The sequence below is a fragment of the Fonsecaea nubica genome (assembly GCF_001646965.1).
Source record: "Fonsecaea nubica strain CBS 269.64 chromosome Unknown Scaff19, whole genome shotgun sequence".
NCBI classification, from domain to species: Eukaryota; Fungi; Ascomycota; class Eurotiomycetes; order Chaetothyriales; family Herpotrichiellaceae; genus Fonsecaea; species Fonsecaea nubica.
In genome coordinates, this window is record NW_019173692.1 from 257,452 (window position 1) to 280,713 (window position 23,262).

At 52.4% G+C, this 23,262-nt stretch overlaps 4 protein-coding genes across 4 annotated transcripts; 1 reads left to right on the forward strand and 3 right to left on the reverse strand.

The window, feature by feature from the left end:
- Positions 1-307: 307 nt before the first annotated feature.
- AYO20_03913 (hypothetical protein) lies at positions 308-2,803 on the reverse strand (the record flags this gene model as incomplete). Its single annotated transcript, XM_022642212.1, has 1 exon — positions 308-2,803. One exon carries the CDS (start codon positions 2,801-2,803, stop codon positions 308-310), a length of 2,496 nt encoding a protein of 831 aa, XP_022501869.1.
- Positions 2,804-4,021: 1,218 nt separating this feature from the next.
- Positions 4,022-10,261, reverse strand: AYO20_03914 (hypothetical protein; the record flags this gene model as incomplete). Its single annotated transcript, XM_022642213.1, has 2 exons — positions 4,022-4,207; positions 4,268-10,261. 2 exons carry the CDS (start codon positions 10,259-10,261, stop codon positions 4,022-4,024), a joined length of 6,180 nt encoding a protein of 2,059 aa, XP_022501870.1.
- A 1,851-nt stretch (positions 10,262-12,112) lies between these two features.
- Positions 12,113-15,346, reverse strand: AYO20_03915 (hypothetical protein; the record flags this gene model as incomplete). The annotated part of the gene is made up of 2 exons (XM_022642214.1): positions 12,113-14,485; positions 14,534-15,346. The coding sequence occupies 2 exons, from the start codon at positions 15,344-15,346 to the stop codon at positions 12,113-12,115; spliced, it is 3,186 nt and encodes a 1,061-aa protein (XP_022501871.1).
- Positions 15,347-16,780: 1,434 nt separating this feature from the next.
- AYO20_03916 (hypothetical protein) lies at positions 16,781-18,133 on the forward strand (the record flags this gene model as incomplete). The annotated part of the gene is made up of 1 exon (XM_022642215.1): positions 16,781-18,133. One exon carries the CDS (start codon positions 16,781-16,783, stop codon positions 18,131-18,133), a length of 1,353 nt encoding a protein of 450 aa, XP_022501872.1.
- Between the last annotated feature and the right edge of the window lie 5,129 nt (positions 18,134-23,262).

Sequence of the window (23,262 nt, forward strand, 5' to 3'; positions counted from 1 at the left end):
TATGCGCACACTGTCCACGTAAAGCTCTGTCAACCTGCTCCCTTCTTTTTGTATCGGAGTATCACCCACAGATTATCCCTTGTCTGTCTATCTCTTATATCTTTGCTATGCTTTTACCTCTCTCTTTTATCTCTGATATGCTCTTATTTTCTCTCTCTCCCTCCACATCTCTTTTTTGAATACCTCAACAACAGACCATGACTCTGACATTCTGACACACCGTGTAACTCACTCCCTCCGCACCAGCAATCCACCTTACAAGTTCAAGCTCGTCCTCACTCACTCCATCACTAACTCACTGACTTCGTCACAAATGCATGCCTCGGACATCACTCAAGATCAACTCTGCCACCGGCCCGGTCAAGGACTCGTCGATGCCGAGACTCATCAACTTGCCCATCTTGACGTTGATGGCGCTGACCCTGTCGTCGACGATGCTCCAGATCTTGTCCTTGACGTCGAACTCGGTCTGGTAGTCGAGCAGCAGCTTCTCGATGCGCGGCTTGTGGTCCAGCACGCTCAGTTGCGGGTCGCCGCCGCCGCCGCCGCCGCGTTCGCCGGAGAGAGACACGGTGATGGTGTACGTGTCCGTGCGCGCGGCTGGGGGAGGTCTTGTAGGAGAAGGGATGTGCACGAGCATCGAGGGCGTGTCGGGGAACTTTGAGATGGAGACGTCCGTGTCCCGGGTGCGGTCTTGACCGCAGACCGTGACTTTGAGATCCTTGGGCGCCTCAGTGACCGCGAGGAAGCGGAAGCTCCACGTCCGCCCATGCGTGACGTGGGCCGTGAGTTCACCCTTGGCCTGGTGCCACCGAATCAGGGAACTGCGCTCGCCCCCTGCGGTCCGAGGAGGAGCCTCTTTCTTGGCTTGATCCGAGTTGTCGTCGTCAGCCGAATCCTCGAGGACGGACGTCTGTCCATCGCGGCCAATCACCACCAGAACCTCAAAGTGCTCTGGGTTGATCCCACCGTTGCCGGGCGTCCGGTTTGCGTCCAGGGGGATGATGCTGCCCTCGTGCGCCAACACGGGGATTTGATGCAGCGGGCGGTACATGTTGAGTTCCCTATTCCCGTCGTAGACGGTTCCCGTGAAGATGTCCACGTGGCGGTGCATGGGCGGCAACCAGGCCTTGACGCACGCCAGGTTCGTCCGCCGGTCTCGTGGCTTCACGATCGGCGCCACCATGAGCTCCGAACCAAAGAAGTACTGGTTCGGCACCTGGTAGGCCTCGCCGCGCTCGGGGAAGAGCCAGTACATGGGCTGCATGAGTGGCTCGTCTTGAGTCGAGGCGCGGACGTTGCACGTGTAGAGGTAGGGGATCATGCGGTGTCGAAGGCGCATGAACGTCTCGATGACATGTTCGCTCTCCTCCCGATACAGCCAGGGCTCCTTGGACGTCCACCTCGAGTTGGAGGAATGCAGACGCATGATAGGGCTGAAGACGCCAAACTGCACCCAGCGCGTGACCAGCTCGTCGTCGCGTTTCCCGTGGAAGTGGCCGCCAATGTCGTGACTCCACCAGCCGTACCCGATGTTGGACGCCGTGGCGGTGAACTCGGGCTGAAACTCCAGCGAGGCCCATGTGGTCACCGTGTCCGCCGAGAAGCCGACGGGATAGCGATGGCTGCCAGGGCCGGCATATCGCGAGAAAATGAGTGGGCGTTTGCCGTCCAGGGCGTTGTCGAGGAAATGGAAATGATTGAGCAGCCACAACGGGTCGATTCCTGGCACCTTGGTATGAGAGCCCTGTTGCCAGTCAATCCACCAGAAGTCACAGGCAATCTTCTCTATACTCCGGTGCAGAATCCCCAGATATGCTTCCATGAACTTGGGAGTCGTCGGATCAAACAGAATAGGATTCTTCTGAGCGGTGTCGTGGCCCAGGAACTTGGCCATGTCCTCATACGAATCTTCATGCGCATGGATGCCCGAGTGCGGGTGGTCGTTGAGGGTGATTTTCAGATTCCGACGGTGAATCTCTCGTCCAAACGTCGCGGGATCGGGGAACAGCTTCTTGTCCCAGGTATAACCCGTCCATCCAGCATGGGGGACACGAGGATCATCCACCATGTGCCAATCCATATCGACCACGGCGACTGACAAGGGAACCTCTTTGCTCTTGAATTGGTCCATCAGGCCAATGTACTCGTCCTGACGGTACTTGTAGTATCTCGACCACCAATTCCCGAGCGCCCAGCGGGGCAGTAAGGGTTGTTTGCCGCTGACGGCGTAGAAGTCTCTGATTGCGCCCTTGTAATCGTGACCGTGGCAGAAGAGATATCCATCAATCCGGTCACCAGGTCGTCGACCAGCCACGAAGCCCTGGCCATCAAACAGCATCGACTTGCTGTCGTCAAGGGCGGCATAACCAAACCTCGACAGCACGCCGTTGCCCATGTCACATCGCCCGTCGACCTCATCCAATGTCCGTGCCGTTCCGCCCAGGTTCTCCTGTCTGCCATGGCTGGGTTGAGCACCGAACCGCCATTGTGCTCCCCAGAGAGTGACCTTGGCCGAGAAGCTGCACAACAGTCCACTCGCGCTGAACCGCTTCTTGTCGTAGCTCAGGTGGAAATGATCGTTGATGATCTCGAGTTCATCTGACCTGTCGACCACCTGGAACTTGGGCACGGGAAACTCACGGTTGATGGCAAAAGTCGATGCTCGATCTTCGAATTTGCCGTCATAAGACCATTCGTACCTGATCAGACGGTCGGTGAGGACGGTGAAGCGGTAATGAGGTCCCGAAACGAGGGCATCGGCATGAGCCACTGGCTTGCTTTCAAAGTGATAGTGTTTCATTTGGAAAGAATACTCTGTCTTTTCTCGGAAATCTCAAAGGATGATGAAGGAGGTAGTAGTACTAACATCTTGTTCCTGTCTACGTACCATGCAGCCATGCCGCCATGGTAGTCGGAGTAATGCTCGGAGAAATGTAGTCGATCAGCCATTTACCATCCGCATCCAAACTTGCGATCCTGACGTCTAGATAGTAATGCGGTCATAGCAGACGCCGATCATGTACCTCGTATATGGGCTGTACCGTCACTCCACAGGAATTCAGCCCCACGTCTCCCAATTGTGGCTGTAGGATGAGGCTGGAGGAAGAGGAGGAGTTTGATATCAAGTGCTGGTCTTGTTGGATTGTGGTCGAGAACCGCAAGCGCGGCGGCATGAGAAACCCATCTGGTTTACAGAGACCGTATAATATGTATGGCATGGCATGCTGTATCACGGCTGCGATAAACGTGGTGGCCACAAACATGAAACAAACCAAGGCGGGAGAGAAACAAAGTCATAGTCGTCTCTTTGAAAAGCTGTAGCTCTGCTCTCCGCTGTGCTGTCTCTGCCCTATTGTCCTGCCCTGTACCTGTACCTGTACCGTCCTGTGCTGTCCGTCCCCTGCTGATCGCTTCTTCAGCCGCCCTCAAAGCTGATCTCAAACCCTCCGTGTTGCTCCTCTCACTCTCAACACCATCGACAGCGACCGAACCAACTGCTGGACCATAAAAAGAAGCCATATTTCCAGAGGATAGCATATCCCGAACACCCGTTCCCTTTTCTCTCAAGTACACAAGTAATATGTTATGTGCATAGGGGACCCAAACCAAAAAAGAAAGAAAACTTCCAGACGCTCGACAACGCATTTCAGAGTGTTCGTAACGGCGTTCATCCCTTCCCAAATGCCCCCTCCCTGGTTCTTGTATGAAAACCCTCATCAAACAGCAGTTCCCATCCCAGCCGCCCTAGATTAGGCACCATGCCTAAATTGCAAAGTGCCGATGATTTTGTTGTGTTCATAACTTCCATCCCAATGCCCTCCCAATACTAATAGCAGATCCTTCCATGCCTTGGAAGCATCAATTACCGAGCTATGAGCTCCCTGGTTGTACGTCTCATTCGTCGATGTGTAGCCGACAATTAGAGTCTCGAGCGGTGTGAATATCGCGTGCCGGAGTCAGTGTCTCCACCTTGTAGACATCATCGTCGTCATTATCGAATGAGGCGATCCCCCCAGCCTCATTCCGAGTCGGTTTCTTCTCCAGTGTCGGGAGTATGAATCTGGTTGCGCTCTTCTTTGACTTCGGCGAGGACTGTCGAAATCTCGCGCAGAATCTCGCTGATTGGCTTGGCCTGATCAAAGAGACTGACTCCCTTCTGGAAAGGCTGGTACATGTGTCGAAGTTGCAGCGTCGTTGCACATGCCTACCAAATGTTAGCTTGTCTCCCGCACAGACAGACGATAGAATGAGCTATCCTGCTTACCTCGACTCGCGTCACCTGGTGTTCCAGAAGGTTCATCATGAACCCATCTGTTTGGACGCCGCCCCGTTCTTTCATTCGGGTGAGCAGACTCAATTCAGGCTTGTGCAGTCCGGCTGACCGCTCCGGAGCCTCTAGGCAGCTGCACAACATCTCCAGGCGCAGAGCAATGTCCCAGAGTTTCCAGACCTCGTCCAGCTGCAGATCCTTCAGTTGGCTATCTTTGCCGAGAGTGCCCGGTTGGCCTTTGTCGTCGCCCGTGGAAGGCGACTCGCCTCCCAGCTGGACTTTCTGCTCCGCACCAGGCGGTATTTCCAGCCGACTCGCCAACGAGTGAGGATACATCAGGTAGATGTATTCGGGATTTTCGAGGCCCTTCAGCTTCTTCTCTCCAAGATCCTTGACCTCAAAACCTTGGCTGCTCAGTTGACGGAGCTCGCGGCGAATCTGGACCGACAACGGATCGTCATTGACAGTATCCTCTGAGCCGACAGAATCTCGCCGGTCGTCGTCTGCATAGCTTTCCAGTGTCCTTTGAACCTCAGCGATAAAGTCGCTGCTCACAGTAATCTGTCCGCCGTCGGCCACAGCGGAGACTCTGGCAGCTTTATTGACCATGGGACCGAAGTAATCCATCCTTCGAGTGATCGGATCCTGCTCACACACGGGCCGCCCCCAGTGCATTCCCATTCTGACTGACAGCCCACGGTAGATGGTGTTCTGCTCCGAGTCCAACTTTTCCTGGCAATGAACCGTCTCCAGAATCTCCTGGGGCCAGGGCAATTCCAGAAGGTGACTCTGACAGCTGAAACACCAAAGCAGCGCTGATGTCACGGTGGGAAACGACACCATGAATGCATCGCCTTCCGTCTTGACTTCATAACCACCAATGATACGAAGCTGTCGCCGCATGAGCTCGTTGTGCATCATTATCGCCGATCTCATGGGCACTGGAAGGATTTCCCATAATGCCGTTGAATTCTTGATGTCAGTGAAGCATATCGCAACATCGCCCACTGGTGGTTCCGGCTCTTCGAGTCGAGCAAGCCGAGAGTCGCCAACGAGTGTCTCTCCCTTCCGCCGAGCTTTCCTGGAACTTGGAAATATAGCCCCTTCGTCGAGACCCATCTCCTTCGCCATCGACAGACTGGTCCCGCGGAAACGATGATTGCCTCTCTTTCTCAGGTCGGAAATTCCGAGGACCATGACCATGATCTTGTCTCTCGCACCAAACGCCATTGCGAGATCCCTTAGTTTCTGAGCAGCAAGCATGAGATCGTTCTTCTCGGCTCGAGCCGCGTCGACAGCGACATCCACCGTAACGTAATCCCAAAATTCTTTCGTGGCCACGACGATGAGCTCGTCCGATTCGGTAATCTGGCATTTGAACGTGTGTGGCGCGGCGATGACTGACGGCATGTGGCTGTAGTAGCCAAATGCTCGGCTCACTTCGAGGACATCGTTGAGTCTGCCTTGCCTAGAGACATACCCTCCGGCCTCCCTAATCCGTTCCCGTTCACCAGGCTCAGCTGGGTCGTGCTTTCTCGTCAATTGCCGATGCTGCCCATTGGATTGGATGAGAATGGCCTCAATATCACCCACATTCGCGACGTGCAGTTCCTGTCCACTGATATACAAGACTGCCGCCACCCCCCCTGAACTCAAATCATCGGGACCCAGGATGTTTGCAACAGTCGAACCCCGGTGACCATTAGCCAACCTGTGCTCCTTCGTGTCGAAGTTGCTGCTCGCAAAATTGGCCATGTCCTTGTTGATTGTCAGGAAAGTTCGTCTTAGGGCATCTATCGGAGTGTCCTTCAGATTCTCCGCCTTTTTCAGCTCGTCATAGAAGACTGCCGAGAAGTTCTCGTGCAAATACTTGGCAATCCTGGAACCGCCGCTCGACATGGTCTGGCCGTCGAACATCCCAATGAGTATCTCGCTATCTTGGCCTCGAAAATTCGGTTTCAGGAGATCCAAGGTTGACAGATGCTCGTTCTTGCCCAGAGTATCTGCCATACCATACATCAATGCTCCAACGACGGATGCCGAGGTTCGTACACGGCGATCTTCGTTATCATCCGGAATCGTGTTCGTCAACAGTGTCACATCCATAAGACCCAGCACGCGGAGGTACTTCAGAGTATTGAAGCTTGTAAGGTCCGTAGTGTCAATGCGGTTCATTGAATGGAAATGTGACTGGTTCTGGTGCGCAGCAGGCTTGATTTCTAGGCGCTTGTTGGCGGAGAAGTTCAAGTACTTGAGATTCGTGTTGCGGTTCCAGTTCCAGTCGTACGGCCAGTTTGAGACGTTGTACTTCAGTGAGTTGCTCCCGACATCGAGGGTTGACAGTTTGTGCACATTGCAGAGCTCGGCCGGAAGAACTTGGAAACGGTTTGCGTTCAAATGCAATATTCTCAGATTACTACTCTCTTCGAGGTCATCGGAAGGTAGAGATGTGAGCTCATTTCCTGAAAGATAGAGCTCACTCATTTGAGGCCAGCGTCGCAACACGCCCTGGGGGAAGTCATCTAGTTCGTTGTATGATAGGTTGAGAACGCGGAGCTCTGGCAAGAGGACGAGTTCCCGGAAGACGTCGTCTTCAAGGCGGTTGTCAGCCAAGTACAGGTACCGCAGTGATCCGGCAAATGTATTGTGTAGTCGAGCTTGTGATATGTTGGAATCCTTCCGAGTTGCAGTTGACATCGAATACTCCGTATTTGTTCTTGAGATCACGGATTGCTTTCGATGAGCACTCAAGGAAACGACGGAATTCTTCCGTGCGCCTGGGGAGCTACCGATACTCATCATACCCGATGACGCCTGGCTCGGTCGGCGGGCCTGGAAGTCTTCAAGCTTGCCCAGATCGTCGAAGCTGGGAGAAGTTGACAGGCCTGGAGTGGCTGTAGGTGTGTAGTCTTTGGGCTCACTTGGAGGCGGAGCCGCGTTCTGCTTGGGAAAGGTCTCCAACACATTTGAGGAAAGGTTCAGTGTCTCCAGTTTCCTGCAGTACCAGATCTCAGGAGGGAGGCTCTTGACATTGCACTCCCTGAGGTTCAGAAATTTGAGCTCCGCGAGATTGCCAATGGACGGAGGAACTATGTTCAGCGGGTTTTTGGCCATGCTCAAGAACTCAAGTTTGGTCAGCCGTCCGATCTGAGAAGACATATTCGAAAGGTGGTTCTTGTCCAGGTTCAGCTTTTGCAAGTTTGGCATGTGGTCGAACATGGTTTCCTTGAACTCGACCAGTTTCGCTGAAGCAATATTAAGGCTAGACAGCGTAGGCACAGGCTGATCCAGCTCGAACGACGTGATCGGGCAGTGATCCAGGACCAATACTCGCAACTTCGGAAATGAGCCTTTGAATGTCGTGATGTTGTTGTGACCGACAAGTAACTGTTCGAGATTCGGAAGACCTGTTACATTGTCGATGTTGGTAATTGCGTTGAACCTTGCATCGATCTCCTTTAGATTGATCAGACTTGCGAAAGTCTCGTTGAAGGGGCCTTTCAGATCATTGTTCGTGACCCACAGGCGTTCGAGAGTGGTCAGTTGTGAGATTTTCGGGAGCGAGGAGAGCTTGTTGAAGCTGATGTCAAGGTCGACCAAGGACTTCAAGCTGCATATGTTTTCTGGAAATGTGGTAAAGTTGTTGGAGGAAACGTTCAGGCTGCGAAGCTGGCGAAAGTACGAAAAGTTGGGCGGCAATTCCGACAACTTATTGTTTGCCAGCTTCAAGCTCACAAGGCCCATTAATCTGTGCAGTTCAGCGTGTTCCAATTGTTCCAGCCGATTGTTTGACACGTCAAGCACAGTCAGCCGGCTCGCCCAAGCCAAGCTGGGTGGTAGCCGCCACGCTTCATTGCCCGTGAATTTGATCTCGCGCAGGTTGATGCAGGCGGTGATAAAGTCCTTTGGCACCTTGAGTGCAAGGTTCCGTGAAAGGTTGATGGAAATTATTTCTGAGGCCTTTGTATAAAGGATAATCGGTATTGTTACAAGCGACTTCCCGGAGAGATCCACATGGCTGAATTTCTGCATCTTGTTGAAAGCCGGGTCTTTGTCAAGGCCACTGCCGTAACCCGTCTGTTTCTCATGGCTGAACGTGAATCGAATGAGGTAGCTGTTGTCCTCTCTGCCCACCTCTTCCACTCTGTCCCTTTCTGTGTACCCTGCAAGGTACAAGAGCTTTTTCTGCATGGCCACAGGACGTTCTCCCGACCCCAGCTGTCTGGATAATTGATGTTTGCGCATGAGGAGTTGGTAGTTTTCAATAGAGTCATGGAGAACGGATTTTTTGGCAAGAGATTGAAGCACCTCTGCCACAGTCGCATTAATAGACATGGACAAGGTCGCAAACGTCCCATCGGTTCTGAAGACACGCATAAAGTAGGATATGCCATCCTCTTCCTGGATGGCCGGCAGGCCGTCCTCGTTGATTTCTGGTAAGCTGTCAAGCACCTCATCTTCCTGCCCCTTAACAGCCCAACTATCCGGGGCATCCCAAGCCGGGGCAGAGAGTTCTGACATGGGCGTCGCGGAAGCTTTTCCCGTCCAGATCCCTGCTTCCCCAGGAGTTTTTGGGACTGGTGGCTGAGAAATAATGTCTGACATATCATCAAAATTCGTGTCAAGGCTGAAGACCCCCGCTTGCATCGGAGCCTGTGCACTTGTTGCCCTGCCCTTCTCCGAGGTATCACTTTGGATGCTAGGTCCACGATGTCTCCCATGACGAGTGAACCTACTCGTCTTTGATGACGCCGTTTGTGTGCGATCAAGCTTTGGAGAAGGGTCGGTGGCTTTGATCGTTGATGCGCTGTCAACCGATGCAACGCTCGTCTCTCTATCTCTTTTATTGTCAGAGATATCCGAGGCGGTGGTTCTGGTCGACTGTGTTCTACCCTTCTTGTGCTCCTCTGGTGGCCGTGGCGGCTCGACAGTGGTCTTGATCGGCTCAGGCTGGGACGGCTGTTTGTCCTTACGCGATTTCGTGAGTTTCGAAAATATCGATCTCTTTTCGGATTGCGTCGGAGCGTCCTTACGTGATTGGGGCGCTGGGCTGGCATTGCGCGTGAGCGTTGTAGAAGAGCTCATGGGCGTGCTGTTTGGCGGTGTATTGCGGTAGAAGGCCAGGTTGCTCGTCGATGACTCGCGACTTGTCGAAGGCCTTTTGGGCATTGACGCCGGGGTTTGCTGGCCTTTTGGTGGGTCTTCTTTACTTCTTGTGTGGCGATGAAGCAAACCACGCCTGTGAGTAGAGGCCGGTGGAACTGGCTGTAAGGTTTCGTGTTGCGGCTGTTGCTGCTGTTGTTGCTCCTGTCGGATCGGTGCCGAACCAAAGTTTGAGACATCTTCAAAATTTTGATAAGCCCACGGCGTAACATCACTAGAAGGAAGAGGAGCAGGAGTCTTGGGTCGATCATCAACGGTGGTCTGAGTCTGGACAGAACCACTCCGCTGTGATGGCTTGTCCGACGAACTGGCAAGTGGCACTGACTCTCCCAAGTCTGCCGTCGATCCCTTCCGGGAATCTGTAGGATCTTCACCAAAGAAACCCTTCAAGCTTTTATGGAATCGACCATTAGCGGTGCTGCTCCTTGAACCTGTACTGCTGACTGTTGTAGCACTAGCTATCGACGGCCGTCTTGCATCACCATCATAATCCGGCGAATCTGATGTATTTGTTCTGGCAGTATCCGGACGCCTTGACGAACCTGGAGCATCCCGGCCGCTAGAATCGTTGAAATAAGACGAATTCAGTGGCCGCGTGCCTGAAATATGTGCCTGGGGATCGCGTTCCCAAGGCACTATATCGTCATCGTCAGGAAGCTGGGTGTCCCAAGGAGCGATGTCATGAAGCGCCCGAGATTGTGAGAACTGCTGACGGCTTGTAGTATTCGTGGGACCTCCGGTTCCAAAGATGGCCATGGCTTTCGGGGGCATTGACTGCGGAGGCCTGGTGTCCCATGGCGCCACATCATTGTTCGTACGGGACATGACGAGAAATAGGAAAGCAAGGACTTGGTCCGGATCTGAGATTCCACGTCAATTCAACTGAGCAACCATGTCTCAGGTATGTTGGACAGAAAACACGAATCTAAAATAGCAATATGACCAAAGGAGTAGCCCAACGAACACGGAGCAAAGAGCGCAAACCCAGGCAAAAGTGAGCAAATGACCAACAAGCACGCAAATTGCTGTGCGAAGCAGCAATTATGGCCAGGTGCAGAAGTTCGGAACCTCAATGTCCACAGATTGGCTCTTGCTCGCAAATTGTAATGTGCGTGCTGCGTACCTTCTCTTTTCCCCGGTAAATGTTCCTTCGACGTTGACTCTTCACCCTTGCCGCTGTTCCCTTCCGCTCATGGTCTGATACAGTCGATATGGATCTCGCGTCGGGCGCAGGGAGATGCAGTCACCATGCTCGGTTCAGTCCCAGGGTAGGCCGGCTCAGGAGCGAAATGCGAGGTTGTCGTGATGCTGAGACGTCTTCGAACACCGAGACGGACTCGACAGTAGTATGTAGATATACCGGCGAACCTCTAGATACGTATAAGTAGGTTCAGTTGTAGCTCGTTAGGCATCGCGGGCTTGTAGGCTCAATCGTCGACGGCGGCCGTGTGTAGGTAGTCAACTGTTCAATCGAAGAATAAGGGTTGTGTAAGAAATAGGAGATAGGTGTCTTGATGATGATCGATGAGGAGGAATCAGCGAACATTGAACGCAGGTAGGCTGAAATTGAAGACGACGACGAAGTTGAGGTGCGAGATCGAGGTGCGAGGTGCGAGGTGCGGCCGATGAGAATGGATGATGGCAACGAGTCAAGCACGCATGCGAGTACGAATAGGCGTCGGCGTTGGTTGTTGGTTGGTTTGTGGAGATGGGGTTTGACCTCGAGGCCACCAGGCTTCCAGGCTTGCAGGCTTGCAAGGCCCGAGTTCTGGGCCGAAGTTGATCAATGGGCATCAATTGGCTACCCGGGCGCCCACCCGCTCTCGCCTGCCTTAAATTTAGCCTTATGCCTTTGGCCGTGATGCCGGCAACTGAGCCCCTCACCTGCACCGACTTCCTTTTACTCTCTAGGTACTTGGGTATGGGCAACACCTTGCCTAAGCCAAAGGAGTCCTGTACCAAGCGGCACCGCACCCCGTCTCCAGACTGCGTTTCACAAGGTAAAAGTCCATGCACACCGGTCAGCTGTTCATGCTTCAAACTCACCACCCATCCAACTGTCCATTCACCACTCATTGTCCCCTGCTTTATGAATTCTGACCAAGGTTTTGACTCTGGACAACTGTAACCGATACACAGAGAGTCGCTCTGCCTCACTCGCTCTGCCCATATCCGCTCCCCGCTCCCACACTGCCTCCTCGCCCGACGCCCTCACGGCGCCCGCCGACCACCAGGAAACTTAATCAGGGCGAGCAATTCTGAGCCGTTGAATCGCGTGACGGATCGACCTTCTCTGACTGGTGACAGTATTCCGACACATCTCACGTCTAGCCTTCTCGGCACCACTGGGCAGCTACAGAACACTCGGCCACATTCTTCCCACCTCACTGCCTCATTGGACAATACAGGCTTCACACCGTACTTGTACAAGCGTCGGTCGATACGCTGGTCCCAAGATGATAGATTCGAAGATACCCATTAGCTCTTGCTGCACAACAATCAAAGCCAAGCTTGTGAATATCCATAGGATTAGATTAAAAGGATTTATCATCTTATATGCACCCTGCTCACCTGTTCAGCATGCTTGGATTGCCAACCAGCAGCTCGAAAACTGAGAAACCCCTTCAATACCCAACAGCGCCTTTGCCACAGACTTTGCTGAAACGATACACCAAGTCATTTCTTCGTATCCCCCCGGAACCAGAGTACGTCTTTGCCAGACGTAGTCATCATATCCGCTTGGGGGGGTGGAACTGCCTCTAAGCCTGCCTTTGGTGCTGATCCAGTCCCATTCGTTGTAGTTGTTGTTGTTGCTGCCGTCCCCGTTGTCGTCGTCGTCGTTGTGTGTATAGAAGCCCTTTCCGAGCTCTTTGCAGTAGTGACGCTGCTGCTATCCGCAATGCTCCCCCGGAACAGACTTTTCCATCCGCTCTTGCTTCCCTCCCCAGCATTGCTGTTTTTCTTCTTCTTCTTTTGCTTACGTTCTCCCTCAAACTGTCCCGCAGAGGCAAAATCAGGTTCCACCATCGGTCGGCCTCCTGGAGCTGGGGGCGCAGGAGCTTGCACCGGGGGTCCTAGCGAACGGGATGATTGGTGCGACCAGCGTTGTGCCGAATTTGAAGAGACACTCGAAGCTGATCGGGCATGGATAGGTGAACCTGGTGGTGTATAGGAGAGTTTGTCGATGATATCTGCAACAACATCTATTTTGAGCTTGGGGCCCGGACTGTCCACCCTCTTCGAACTCCCGCCAGGGCTCGAGACTTGTACGGGAACAATCTTGCCGTCTTTCTTAGCGAGCTTCAACTTCAAGGGTCGAATCGGTTCTGGCTTGTTTGAACCCCCAAAGTCCTTCGGCTTCATACCAGGTTTGATTGTGAGTTCGGAGGGCAGCTTGAACGAGTCGCTAGGAGGGCTTTTGCTGGCACGAGGAATTTCTTTCTCTGGAATTTCGGCCAGGGTAACGGGTCTTGGAGGCAGCTTGAATAAGTCGGCAGGCAGGCTTTTGGTGGCGCGAGGAATTTCTTCTCCTGGGATTTCGGCCACAGCAACTGGCCTTGGAGGTAGCTTGAATGTTTGATGTGGAGCTTCCAGCTCTACAGGTCCGAACTCTTCCTTCGGTTTGGGCTGAGGAGGGTTAGGGACATGGGCCTCTAACTCGGCAATAAATTCTCTTTTTGGGCTCAGTGTGTCGACTTGTTGACCAAGCACGTTATTTGAGACGTTATCTGATGTTGTTTGAGATGTGGCCTGGTCTTCAAAAATTGTGAGCGCAGCGATGGGAATTGCTGATCTTTCGCCGTCACCGGCGTTTTCGGTTTCTTTAGACGGCTGAGGCGCTGCAGCTGCGATCTGAGGCTGCAAAGGTGTTACCACCGACCCATATGCAGCATTTTGTGTGCTGTTTCTCGCATCCACTTGGGTTTGAAGATGAATCTGTATCTCCATTTCGGTCTTTCCCTGCCCTTCCTCTTCGCCAGAGACTGGCACGACAGCAACGGTGATCGTCGGTTGCTCAATGGCCGTTGTCGTGTCCAGCACTGAACCGGAAGTTGACCTTGTCATTTCACCTTCGTTCAACTCTGGTCCAGGTTCCCCCAGGCTAGAAAATTGAGAGCCTTTCCGCGAGGACGGAGAGTTCAACAGCTCTTCTCTCGCTACCGTCTCAATCGGGGCCGGCAGCTCTACCGGAGGAGCTGCCATGGACATCACAGCAGGATGAGAGGTGAATGCTGGGTTAGGGATTGACGAGCGACGCGTTACTGGCCTTGATGGATCCACTATCGAGGCCCGAGCTGACGCCTGAGCGCCTGTTGGAGACGGTTTGGCAGAGTCGACGCCATTTTTGTGATCCGGGTTGACTACCCCTAACGAGGGACTATGTTCGCGAGAGAGAAAGAAGTCGGCGTTACCTTCTGGCATTACAGGCGACATCACTGTCTGTACCGGTGTGCCTTTCGAATTTGCGGTCTGAGGGGTAAGTAACAGAGAGGATATAGCAGGGGACTTCAGAAGATCACCCAACGCTCTCGGATAGTAGACACTAGATATGCGGTGACTCGTATTGTCTTTTGGTTTCAGCCCGAGTGTCATGCTCAATCGATTCTTGATCGAGACCGGCGCTTGCCGAAGTAGATCTTCAGGAACATCGGCCGGAAGTTCAACGAGATGCTCCTCACCGTGTTGAATGAGTAGGCCCCCCAGACTGTGAATTCGGTCTGAAGCGAGCTGTGGCCCTTCGGTCGCCAGCATTTCGGAAGAAAATGACTGCCCAGGTATTCCTTCGTTGCCCGGTCTTCTAGATCCTGGAGATTGCGGCGTTTGATGACCATAAGACTGAGGTTGTGAATTCAATCCTTGACTTGACTTTCGGCCGCTGTTCGGTCGACTGGAGAAACTGGTAAGCTGGGTACTTCGAGATGAATTTCTGGTCGAATGTTGGCGACCTGGTTCACTGGGGAGCGGCTTGTGCTCAGCGATGGACCCTAATTGAGACGGGGCACGGCCAGCATCCTGAGAGGTAATGTGTTTGGTCTTCTGAGCTCTAGCCTAGCACCGGTAAGAAGAGAGACAACAAGAGGGCAGACATCGTCTTACCACAAGGTTTCTGCTGACAGCAGCAGCTCTGTGCTCCATCTCAGAAACCACCTCTGCGAGCTTCTTCAGAGACCCAGCCAGCTTGTTCCCTTGTAGGTGCAATTCCAAGAAGGCTCGGCGCCAGCCTTCGACATTCCCAAGCATAGCGACTAAAACGGCTTCGTGCTCAGGCGATTCCCTCTTCCATGTTGAGTTCAACTTTGACAGGTATTTTTCCATGACGTTGGTAGCATCGAATCCCTTCTGGACATCCTTCAGAGCATCTTTTGCCGCCCTCTTGGTCCGGCTAATGACATGATCAATCTTTTCGTTCCCATCAAGAATGGAAGCCCGAAATGCCCGATCCTCCAACATTCGATCAAACACTTCTCCGTGTGCAAGGGGGAGCTTGAGACAACGTATTCTCTCATGGATATCGCTTTGTGCAAGGTCGAAATCCTCTGTGGTCCGTTCCAGGAAGGCATCGATATCATCGACGTGAGACTGCAAGATTCTCATGACCTCCTCTTCCGAAATGGCCATGTTCTGTGATAATAGATGCATCCCAAAGGTTAGTTGCGCCACGAGTTTCCAGAGTGGATGATATTTTTCTCCCGGTTTCTGCTTCCACCTGCCCGCAATCACCCGTTCATAGGTAGGAGCCTCGAGGAGCATTGTCCTTCGTGTCATGGCGTCAGTAGGGACATCTTCCGGGACCTGATCAGATATTGATTCCAGCATTGACTCCTCAAAAGGCATTTGTAATTGCGGTACTGGATGCGCAGGCGGGCGGACAAAGGCTTGCCCTCCATTGCTGCCCTTGTCTATCGACATTGCGCGGGAGCAGACTCCTTGAGACAACCCGACGCAGGTGCCGATCAGTTGATGCAAGGGTGGTTATTATTCACGAGCACCTTGTCCCCACATGAACACATGTTCGTAGAACACAGCCTCTTGACCCTGAACCCCATATACTTAGATACTTTCTCCCAACAATCTCTTCTTCTGTGCACTCATGGACGCACCCAGGCGCCGATGTTCAGGAGAAGGCACGATGAGTCGAGAATATAGCACTTGGCCCGTGCAACCTGAGTTCCTCCAAACGTCTCAGCTGTTGTGTAATAACGGCGGACTATCGGCCTAGCAGAGGATACCCGGGTGAACGCGTATAGAGATACTTCCAACGGCCGGTTACAAGTGTCAACTTCCGTGACTTGGTTCGAGAGGTCGGTGTTTACTGGCCTGACGCGGCACGCGGATTCGAAGGAGGGCGGACAACAGGAAGGACTTGGGACAGCCGGTGTGAGGCTGGGTCGAGGGAGAGAGGGAAAGCTAAAGTCTCTGAACGCGTGCCCACGCAGAGAAGGACTGATGGGAGGAGGGATAGGTAGTCCTCGCTCGTGGAAGTAAGCAGCAAATGCAGATCCATATCAAGCCACCAACGGGAAGGGCCAGGGTATCTCGCCTGTGGCCGTGAATTTGAGGCCTGATGCGCCATGGGGCCGAGTCTTGACCAGGCTTCGATTGTTTCAGCGCGTTGAAAGCAGCGTGGGACTTTGCGCTCTGCTCGAGAAAATGCAAAGCGACCGAGGGGGAGTCAACAGCAGACCATGTGGGATTGGTCACGCCCGTAGTGGGCGTCGCCAATGGTGAAACCAGACTTGCATTTCAGCCTCTCCCGCGATAGGCCCCAGGAAATTTCCCGACTCAGAGCTAAGGAATAGCTCATCAAAATTGACCCAACATGCAGTGCATGCCCAACCCACAGATGAGAAAACGCGATCGGGTTATTGCCGATGATCATTCTCCCCGGCGCCTTATTTTAAGTGATGGACAGTGACCAGACGATAAGGACACAGGACGTACGCACCTCTACGGAACATCTACTGCAGATATTTCGGGCTCAGCATTGACTCTCTCTACAAAACCGGGCTAGAAAGAGAGGCAGTGGAAGCGACAGCAGCACCTACTCGAGGCCATCCTTCTACTCCTGATTCATATTTCCACCGTGGGACCCCGGTTCGCCCCCGCTCCTAGTTGCACGGGTGTCCCTTGAAAGGAGGCCGTTGCTTGTTATCACCAAGACGCCAAAAAAGGGAACAAAATCACGTCAAAGAGATAGCACGCAGCCAAGTCATTCCTCCTCGATCCTTCTCCTTCACGACAGTATCTCCAATTCTACAGCTTATGTGACTGTCTCGAGCACAAACCTTGCGTCCCCTTAACAACGTCCTATCTCAGCCAAAGGTGATCTTATCAAACCACAGTATGTCGACCACGGCCTATCCACTCTCATCAAGAGACGCCCTACTTCAGGCGTACCAATCTCAGTCGCTGCACGATGTACCGATGCCAGCAGCGGTTATAGATGTGGCAAAGGTAAAGGCAAACTGTGTTGCTATGCTAAATGCTGTCAAAGAGCTGGGTGTCAGTTTCAGAGCTCACGTCAAGACTCACAAAACAACAGAAATTACAAGGATCCAGGTCGGCGAAGATTGCAATGACGTGAGGTTGATCGTGTCGACCATTATCGAAGCAGAGCAGTTGGTCCCTCTTCTGCTGGAATATAAAGGTCGGAATGCAAAGATCAACGTCTTATATGGCGTCCCTTTAGGCCCTTCACATGTGGACCGGCTCGCTGCCGTGGCTCGTCAGCTTGGTGCAGGATCCATCACGGTCATGATTGACCATCCAGAACAGTTGAAGTGCTTGCCGTCGTTCAAAGAAAAAGCCGGATTTCCCGCCCTGGTTTTTATAAAGACCGACTCGGGCTACCACAGAGCTGGTCTGAGTCCAGAGTCGAGAGATATGATGGATCTTGTGAAAGCAGTCAGTATCAACGAACAGCAAGGCCACCTCTGGTTGCTCGGCTTTTATTCACATAACAGTCTCAGCTATGGCGGCTCGTCCCCAGACGATGCGATGGACAACCTCAAGGTCGAAATCGATGTCTGCCGGGAAGCTTCCCAGCACTTTAAGCGAGACGGCCAGAAAGCGCTTCTCGTTTCTGTTGGAGCATCTCCCACTGCTCTCTCTCTGCAGAACATTCTACCTTCATCGGCCAGTTCTACCCCCTCCGCTAATGCTCTTAAGGACACGCTTGAGTTGACCAAATCTAACCTGGAGCTTGAAGTCCATGCTGGCGTCTACCCCATCTTCGACATTCAGCAGGTGGCTGCCAGCAGTCGCAGCTTTACCTCTGATCCTCATGATACTATTGCGGTATCTGTGCTCGCTGAAGTCTGCTCTCTGTACCCCAACCGAACTGAACAGCCTGAAGCACTGATCTCCGCCGGTGCTCTGGCACTGGCGAGAGAACCTTGCAAGGACTATTCTGGGTGGGGTGTTGTAAGTCCGTGGAATATGCCGGGTGATTATGGCACGACAAAGAAAGATCGCATCATTGTGAGTCGGATAAGTCAGGAGCACGGCATCTTGGCTTTTGAAGACAACAGTATAGAGAACCGACAACTGTCTTTGCAGTATGGACAAAAGCTGCGCATTTGGCCGAATCATGCATGTATCACTCTGGCCATGTTCAGCTGGTATTTTATCATCGATACGGAGACCGACACTCCGGACAAGATTGTTGATATCTGGATAAGATGGCGAGGCTGGTAACGAAAAAGGCACAGGAAGGACAGCTCTGTTGCAACCGGGCTTGGTCAGGGTCAGTACAGCAGGTCCACCTGATTGTGATTGTGATGGCGATTGTGATTCTTGTTCGAGCCACAGCCAGGATATCTCACGAGGCACAATCCAACACGAGAAGGTTTAATCCGATGAGCTGGAGGCTCCTCTCACCAGGCCAGTCCCTAGCCAAGTCCTGTCTAAATATCAAAACGCAACAGATCATAACATGGACTGCAAATCTAAACCAAAACCGAGGCTTCTCTCTATTTTTCTTCATTGTCTGGGTCCTGCTGACTACCACTCCACCTCTTTTCCCAGGAGACCGGGCACGGCAGAAGAAACACTCTATGTCATGAATCTCCGAGGGGCATATTAATCAGGTTGATGATCAGACTCTCTCCGGAGATAACTGCCAGGTTTGTCGGAAAACGAAACTCACATGGTTGCCTGTAAAGGTAAGAGACTTTCCACGTCTGGGACAGAATCAAATATCAAGGAACATCCCTTTTCGGTTCTTTGCCTCCCGGAGCTGTACGGTGGAAATATCTGCAGGCGATGGGGACTGGAAAGGGGGGTTGCTACTGGACGGGACGAGGATGGTGTGTTCCTACTTCTGTAACCACCCAGTCTGCCCGGATTGAACTTCCGGGCGTCCTTCACGAATGCCTTGCGGAGTTCCGACGCCCATCGGACAGCGCCATGCAAGGCTGTTGGCATTCTCGTCTGTTCGCCTAGCTGCTCGCGGTAATCACCTCCGTCCTACAGGAATGTCACATCGAGATTGAAAGTCAGGTGACAGAAGGTCTATTTCAACAGTAGAGATAGCACTGCCAGCGAAAGCCTTGATCGTGACTAAAGTACAGCAAGGTCGGCATTTTTCGCTCGTTCTTGATCCTATATGACTGTGTCCGAGGCGTCTGAGTTGAAAATGCAGCAAATCCTGACCACGCAGAGTGACATGAAGCTTGCCAAACCTCCTATCCTTGCTTACCGTCCAAGTCAACCGTGTTAGCCAAGCCTGAAACCCGTCCGAAGCTCTGCTCTAACACTTGGAGCTGGTGTCCAGAATTCACTCAACAAGGAGAGAACTTGTATGGCTCAAGCTTTGACGGGATCGTTGATTCGGTGCCCTCAACTTGCTTCTCTCCTCAAGGATCCGCAGCTGTGTGCAGCAGGTCTTTCAGCCTCCTGTTTTTGACACGTACCTAGTGCGTGCTGATGTACTTGCCCCAGACAACGCCAGGCTTTCTTCACACTCCCTCCCTCCCTTCTGCTCCCCTCCAAATCTGTCGACGTCCGCAGCGACATCACCATCCACGATTTATGAACTCACAGCTCGGACCATCAATACGTGACCTCGACGTCTCTTCAGCCATAGAATCTGGCGCGAGCTCGTTTGATCAGGTGCATGCTGCGTCGCACATGGGGCATGAGATTGCTCCACGTTAATTGCACAAAATCCACAGAGTAACCAATACAAACCCGTCCGTCAACCTTTCGCTCTTTGCAATGCCAAAAAGGCGAAGAGTGAGCAAAGCACCGGCTGTTCCGTATTGATATACAAATCGTGCTGGACTTGGAGAGAAGTACTATTCACATGGACATTTGAACGACAACCGCTGGGAAGAGATGATCATATTATTATTTATTTAATATCCGACTCTCCTGATCAGGTTAAGCCCCAAGCCACTCGAGCACTCGAAAACCAAAACTTGACTTCTCACTTCTTTTCATTCTTTGCCAACCCCGGTCGGCAATGCAATTACTTGTCCGCCGAACAAATTTCGAATGGCCTAGTAAACGAGGTGCTTCAGTGTCTCTTGTTTCGGTATCTTGAAAAGCTTTCAATGTGGTTGTGGTCTTGACTTCCACTTGCGCAAGCTGCAGTGGCTCGCCCCGTGCAGATGAACTCGACATGTCAGGTAGTCGGCACCAGGACCTGGACATCACTCCTTCTCCGTGAGGACGAGGAGAGTGGACGGAGACACTCCGTATCTCTCTGGCAGCAGCAGAAAAACGCGAGTGGAAGGGTCACCCCCTCATTCATTCTTGCCGTACTGAGCCACTCTGTCGGGTCGAATCCAACTCTGGAACGCCAATTGCGCGCTGTTCCCTTGATCAACAAAAATACAAGCAATGCACCATGAACGGAACCAAACAATGAGTCACCCACACTCGTCTCTCGCACACCCACCACCAAAACACCCCTCCGAATCTCTTTCCTGAGCAAAAAGGAACAAACAACAGAGATACCGGTGCCTGGATTCGAACCAGGGTCGCTTCGGATCAATGTTAGGGAGTTAGATGACTGTTTGTTGACCCCTCCCACTTTTTGTGGTTGAGGGGTTAATTGCAGTTACGATGCACCCATAACTTGTTGACGAAGCATGCTAACCACTACACCACACCAGCGGATGTGTGCTTTTTGTTCGATCCTGAGTGAGGATTTGAATTGTTGAAGTGTTTTGCGCGGGAGTAATAGATGAATATTGTCTTCCTGCCCCTCTTCGAGGAGGGGCACCGTAGCCACTCGAACCAAGGGATCGTGGCCGTATTGGGTGTGGGTGTGAGAATGGTTTGTGAGTCTACCAGAAGAAGATCCCTCACGGGTTCCGAGGATCTGGGATTTGTGGTGCACGGTACACCTGGTGGGGAGGGCAGGTGATAACTCAGATGTGAAGGAAACACAAAGTCCCCCCCCCTCTCTCTCTTAGAACACTCTTCAGTACTGACCTGTGTGCCTGTCTGTGTCCTTGGAAGAATGACCTGCCCCCGTTCATTTGCTGATGTCCTGTTCTGCATACCTAGGGATCCATGTCATCTCTGATTGAGCCTCACCTCGACTCAAGATGCCACACCAGACAGACACGAGACGTCCAGACCATCATCCAGGTCCGTCCGCCAACAGTGTTGCTTTCACACGCGTAGACCGGAGACCCCCGACGGTGAGAAGGTGGAAATGGCGGAAGGGATGAAAGGGGTGGAAGACGACCGGTCCCTCGTTTTGGGCCAGTCTCTGGCCCGAGCACAAATCCACATACCTACCTTGCCAGTGATCGTCCTGTCCGACGGACCACGACACCGTGTCAAGAGGGAGTAGGCGAAGGAGGTGAGGCAAAACCAAAAGAAAGTGACAGGGGCAAAGTGTAATGTACATACTTGTACATACGAAAGGGAGCCCGACACATGACGAAGCCAGGAGGGAGAGGTAATAGATGTTCTTTTTAGTACTGACAATTCGGTGATATCAGAAAAGAGACCGGGAGGGCAGCGGGAGGAGGAGAGGACGGTTTGTTTTGGTAAGAAGTGATGAGGACCTGTACACACATTCGTACCCAGAGATAGACATACAGGCCTACAAACCTACAGACCTCGTAGCTACTCATAGGCATCATCCATATCATTACACACACCGCAACACCGCAACACCGCAACGCATCATGTGGTTTTGTATTTTGTATTTTTGTGTTTTACGTTCTCTGGCGTTGGTCTCCCATGTACTAGGTATGGTATTATCACACTGTCCCCATCTCCATGTCAATCTCAATCTCCGTCATCCATCATCCATGACCCCGGAACCTACATACACAACCTACATACATAGAAATCTCACCGCCTCGAATCCCCTTTTCTTCGAGCTTACTTTTCCTCCCACCGACATTTCCCTCTTTTCCGCTGGCAACAACAAGGCAGTCCCTGTTATGCCGAAGTGGAGTTCCGAAGTACATTTGTACATACATGGATACCTGGCACGGATGGAAAATCCGGTTGCCCTGCACTGCATTGCATCTCATCGCATCGCACGAGTTTGGGTGGCAGGACTGGTGGGTTACTTACCATAACTTGTGATTAAGTAGAAACCTGGGACTGTACATATAGGACCCACGCGTGGTAATACCGTACGATTGGAGTAGATCATGGGTACCGTAATCAGTCGTCCAGATTGGTCCAGAGGGAGGGGGTGTTTGTATATTTGGATATTTGCATGTATGCCCAAAAGCCCAGATGCCCAGATGTCCACGATGGATGCATACATGCGGTATGCGCATGTCGATATGGCGGTATGGCAATGCACATCTCGATGGTCATGTCATGCAGCCCAATTTCACCTGCACACCACACCACACCACACCTACCCCGTACACACCTGAAGACCCAAACCATTTAATCCTTTGAGCCTCTAAATCAACCATACACGGCATTGGGCGGGATAATACTTCGTATGCGTGGGTATGCAAGCACCAGCAAGGAAAGGCATTTTATGACATCAGGGGCCGTGAGGGGAGGGGGTGGAAGGGAAATTATATCCATCATGTGTCCAAGGTCCATGTGTCCGTAGGTCCATGTTTCCGTCCACATTCTCCCTGTGACTTGACTGGTGACTGGCACCGGGGTATGTACATAGGTAGGTGAGTAGGTGCATTGATACATGACCGGAAAAGGGTGAAGGGATGTTGAAGGGATATAGTATTACCTGCCAAATACGCCATGCAAGGGAGAGAGCGAAAGAGTGAGCGACCGACAAACTCGCTTGCTCGTATAGAAAGAAACTCTTTTGCATTAATCCCCGCAGATCACATCCCAAGAAAGTGGGGAGCGCGACGAGCGGGAATGAAGCAAGAAAGAGGGCACCACCTCGATTGACACTGGGGGAAAGGCAAAGGAAAGTCCCGTTGGCATATTCCCATTATTGGCCTTGATTTTGAACCCTGCCCAGCCTTGCCCTGCCACCTCATGCACCCCATGACCGAATAAATCTCAGTCTCAGCAGTCTCAGCAGTCCGCGAGGTGGTGTGTGTGGCATGGGTCTTTTCCTTTTGCTTGGTCTTCGCCATCCTTGCTTTTTTGGTTCGGTAAACACTGTATAACGATACATGAAAGAAATCGCATCCTGACATTTTGTTTTTTTTTTCCACAGACGACGACCGAGTGGGCCACGGGAGGATGCGCAGCGGCCAAGCCTCGAGGGCGCCAGCAATCAATCAGATCAATGGCCCGCCTATTGACCCGCACGGCGTTGATCTGCTAAGCACAAGTAGGTAAGAGAGTGGGCATGTATCAACATCCCAGTAAGTCCATTGCATATGAAATCAGAGTGCAAGATCAGGGCGAGGGAC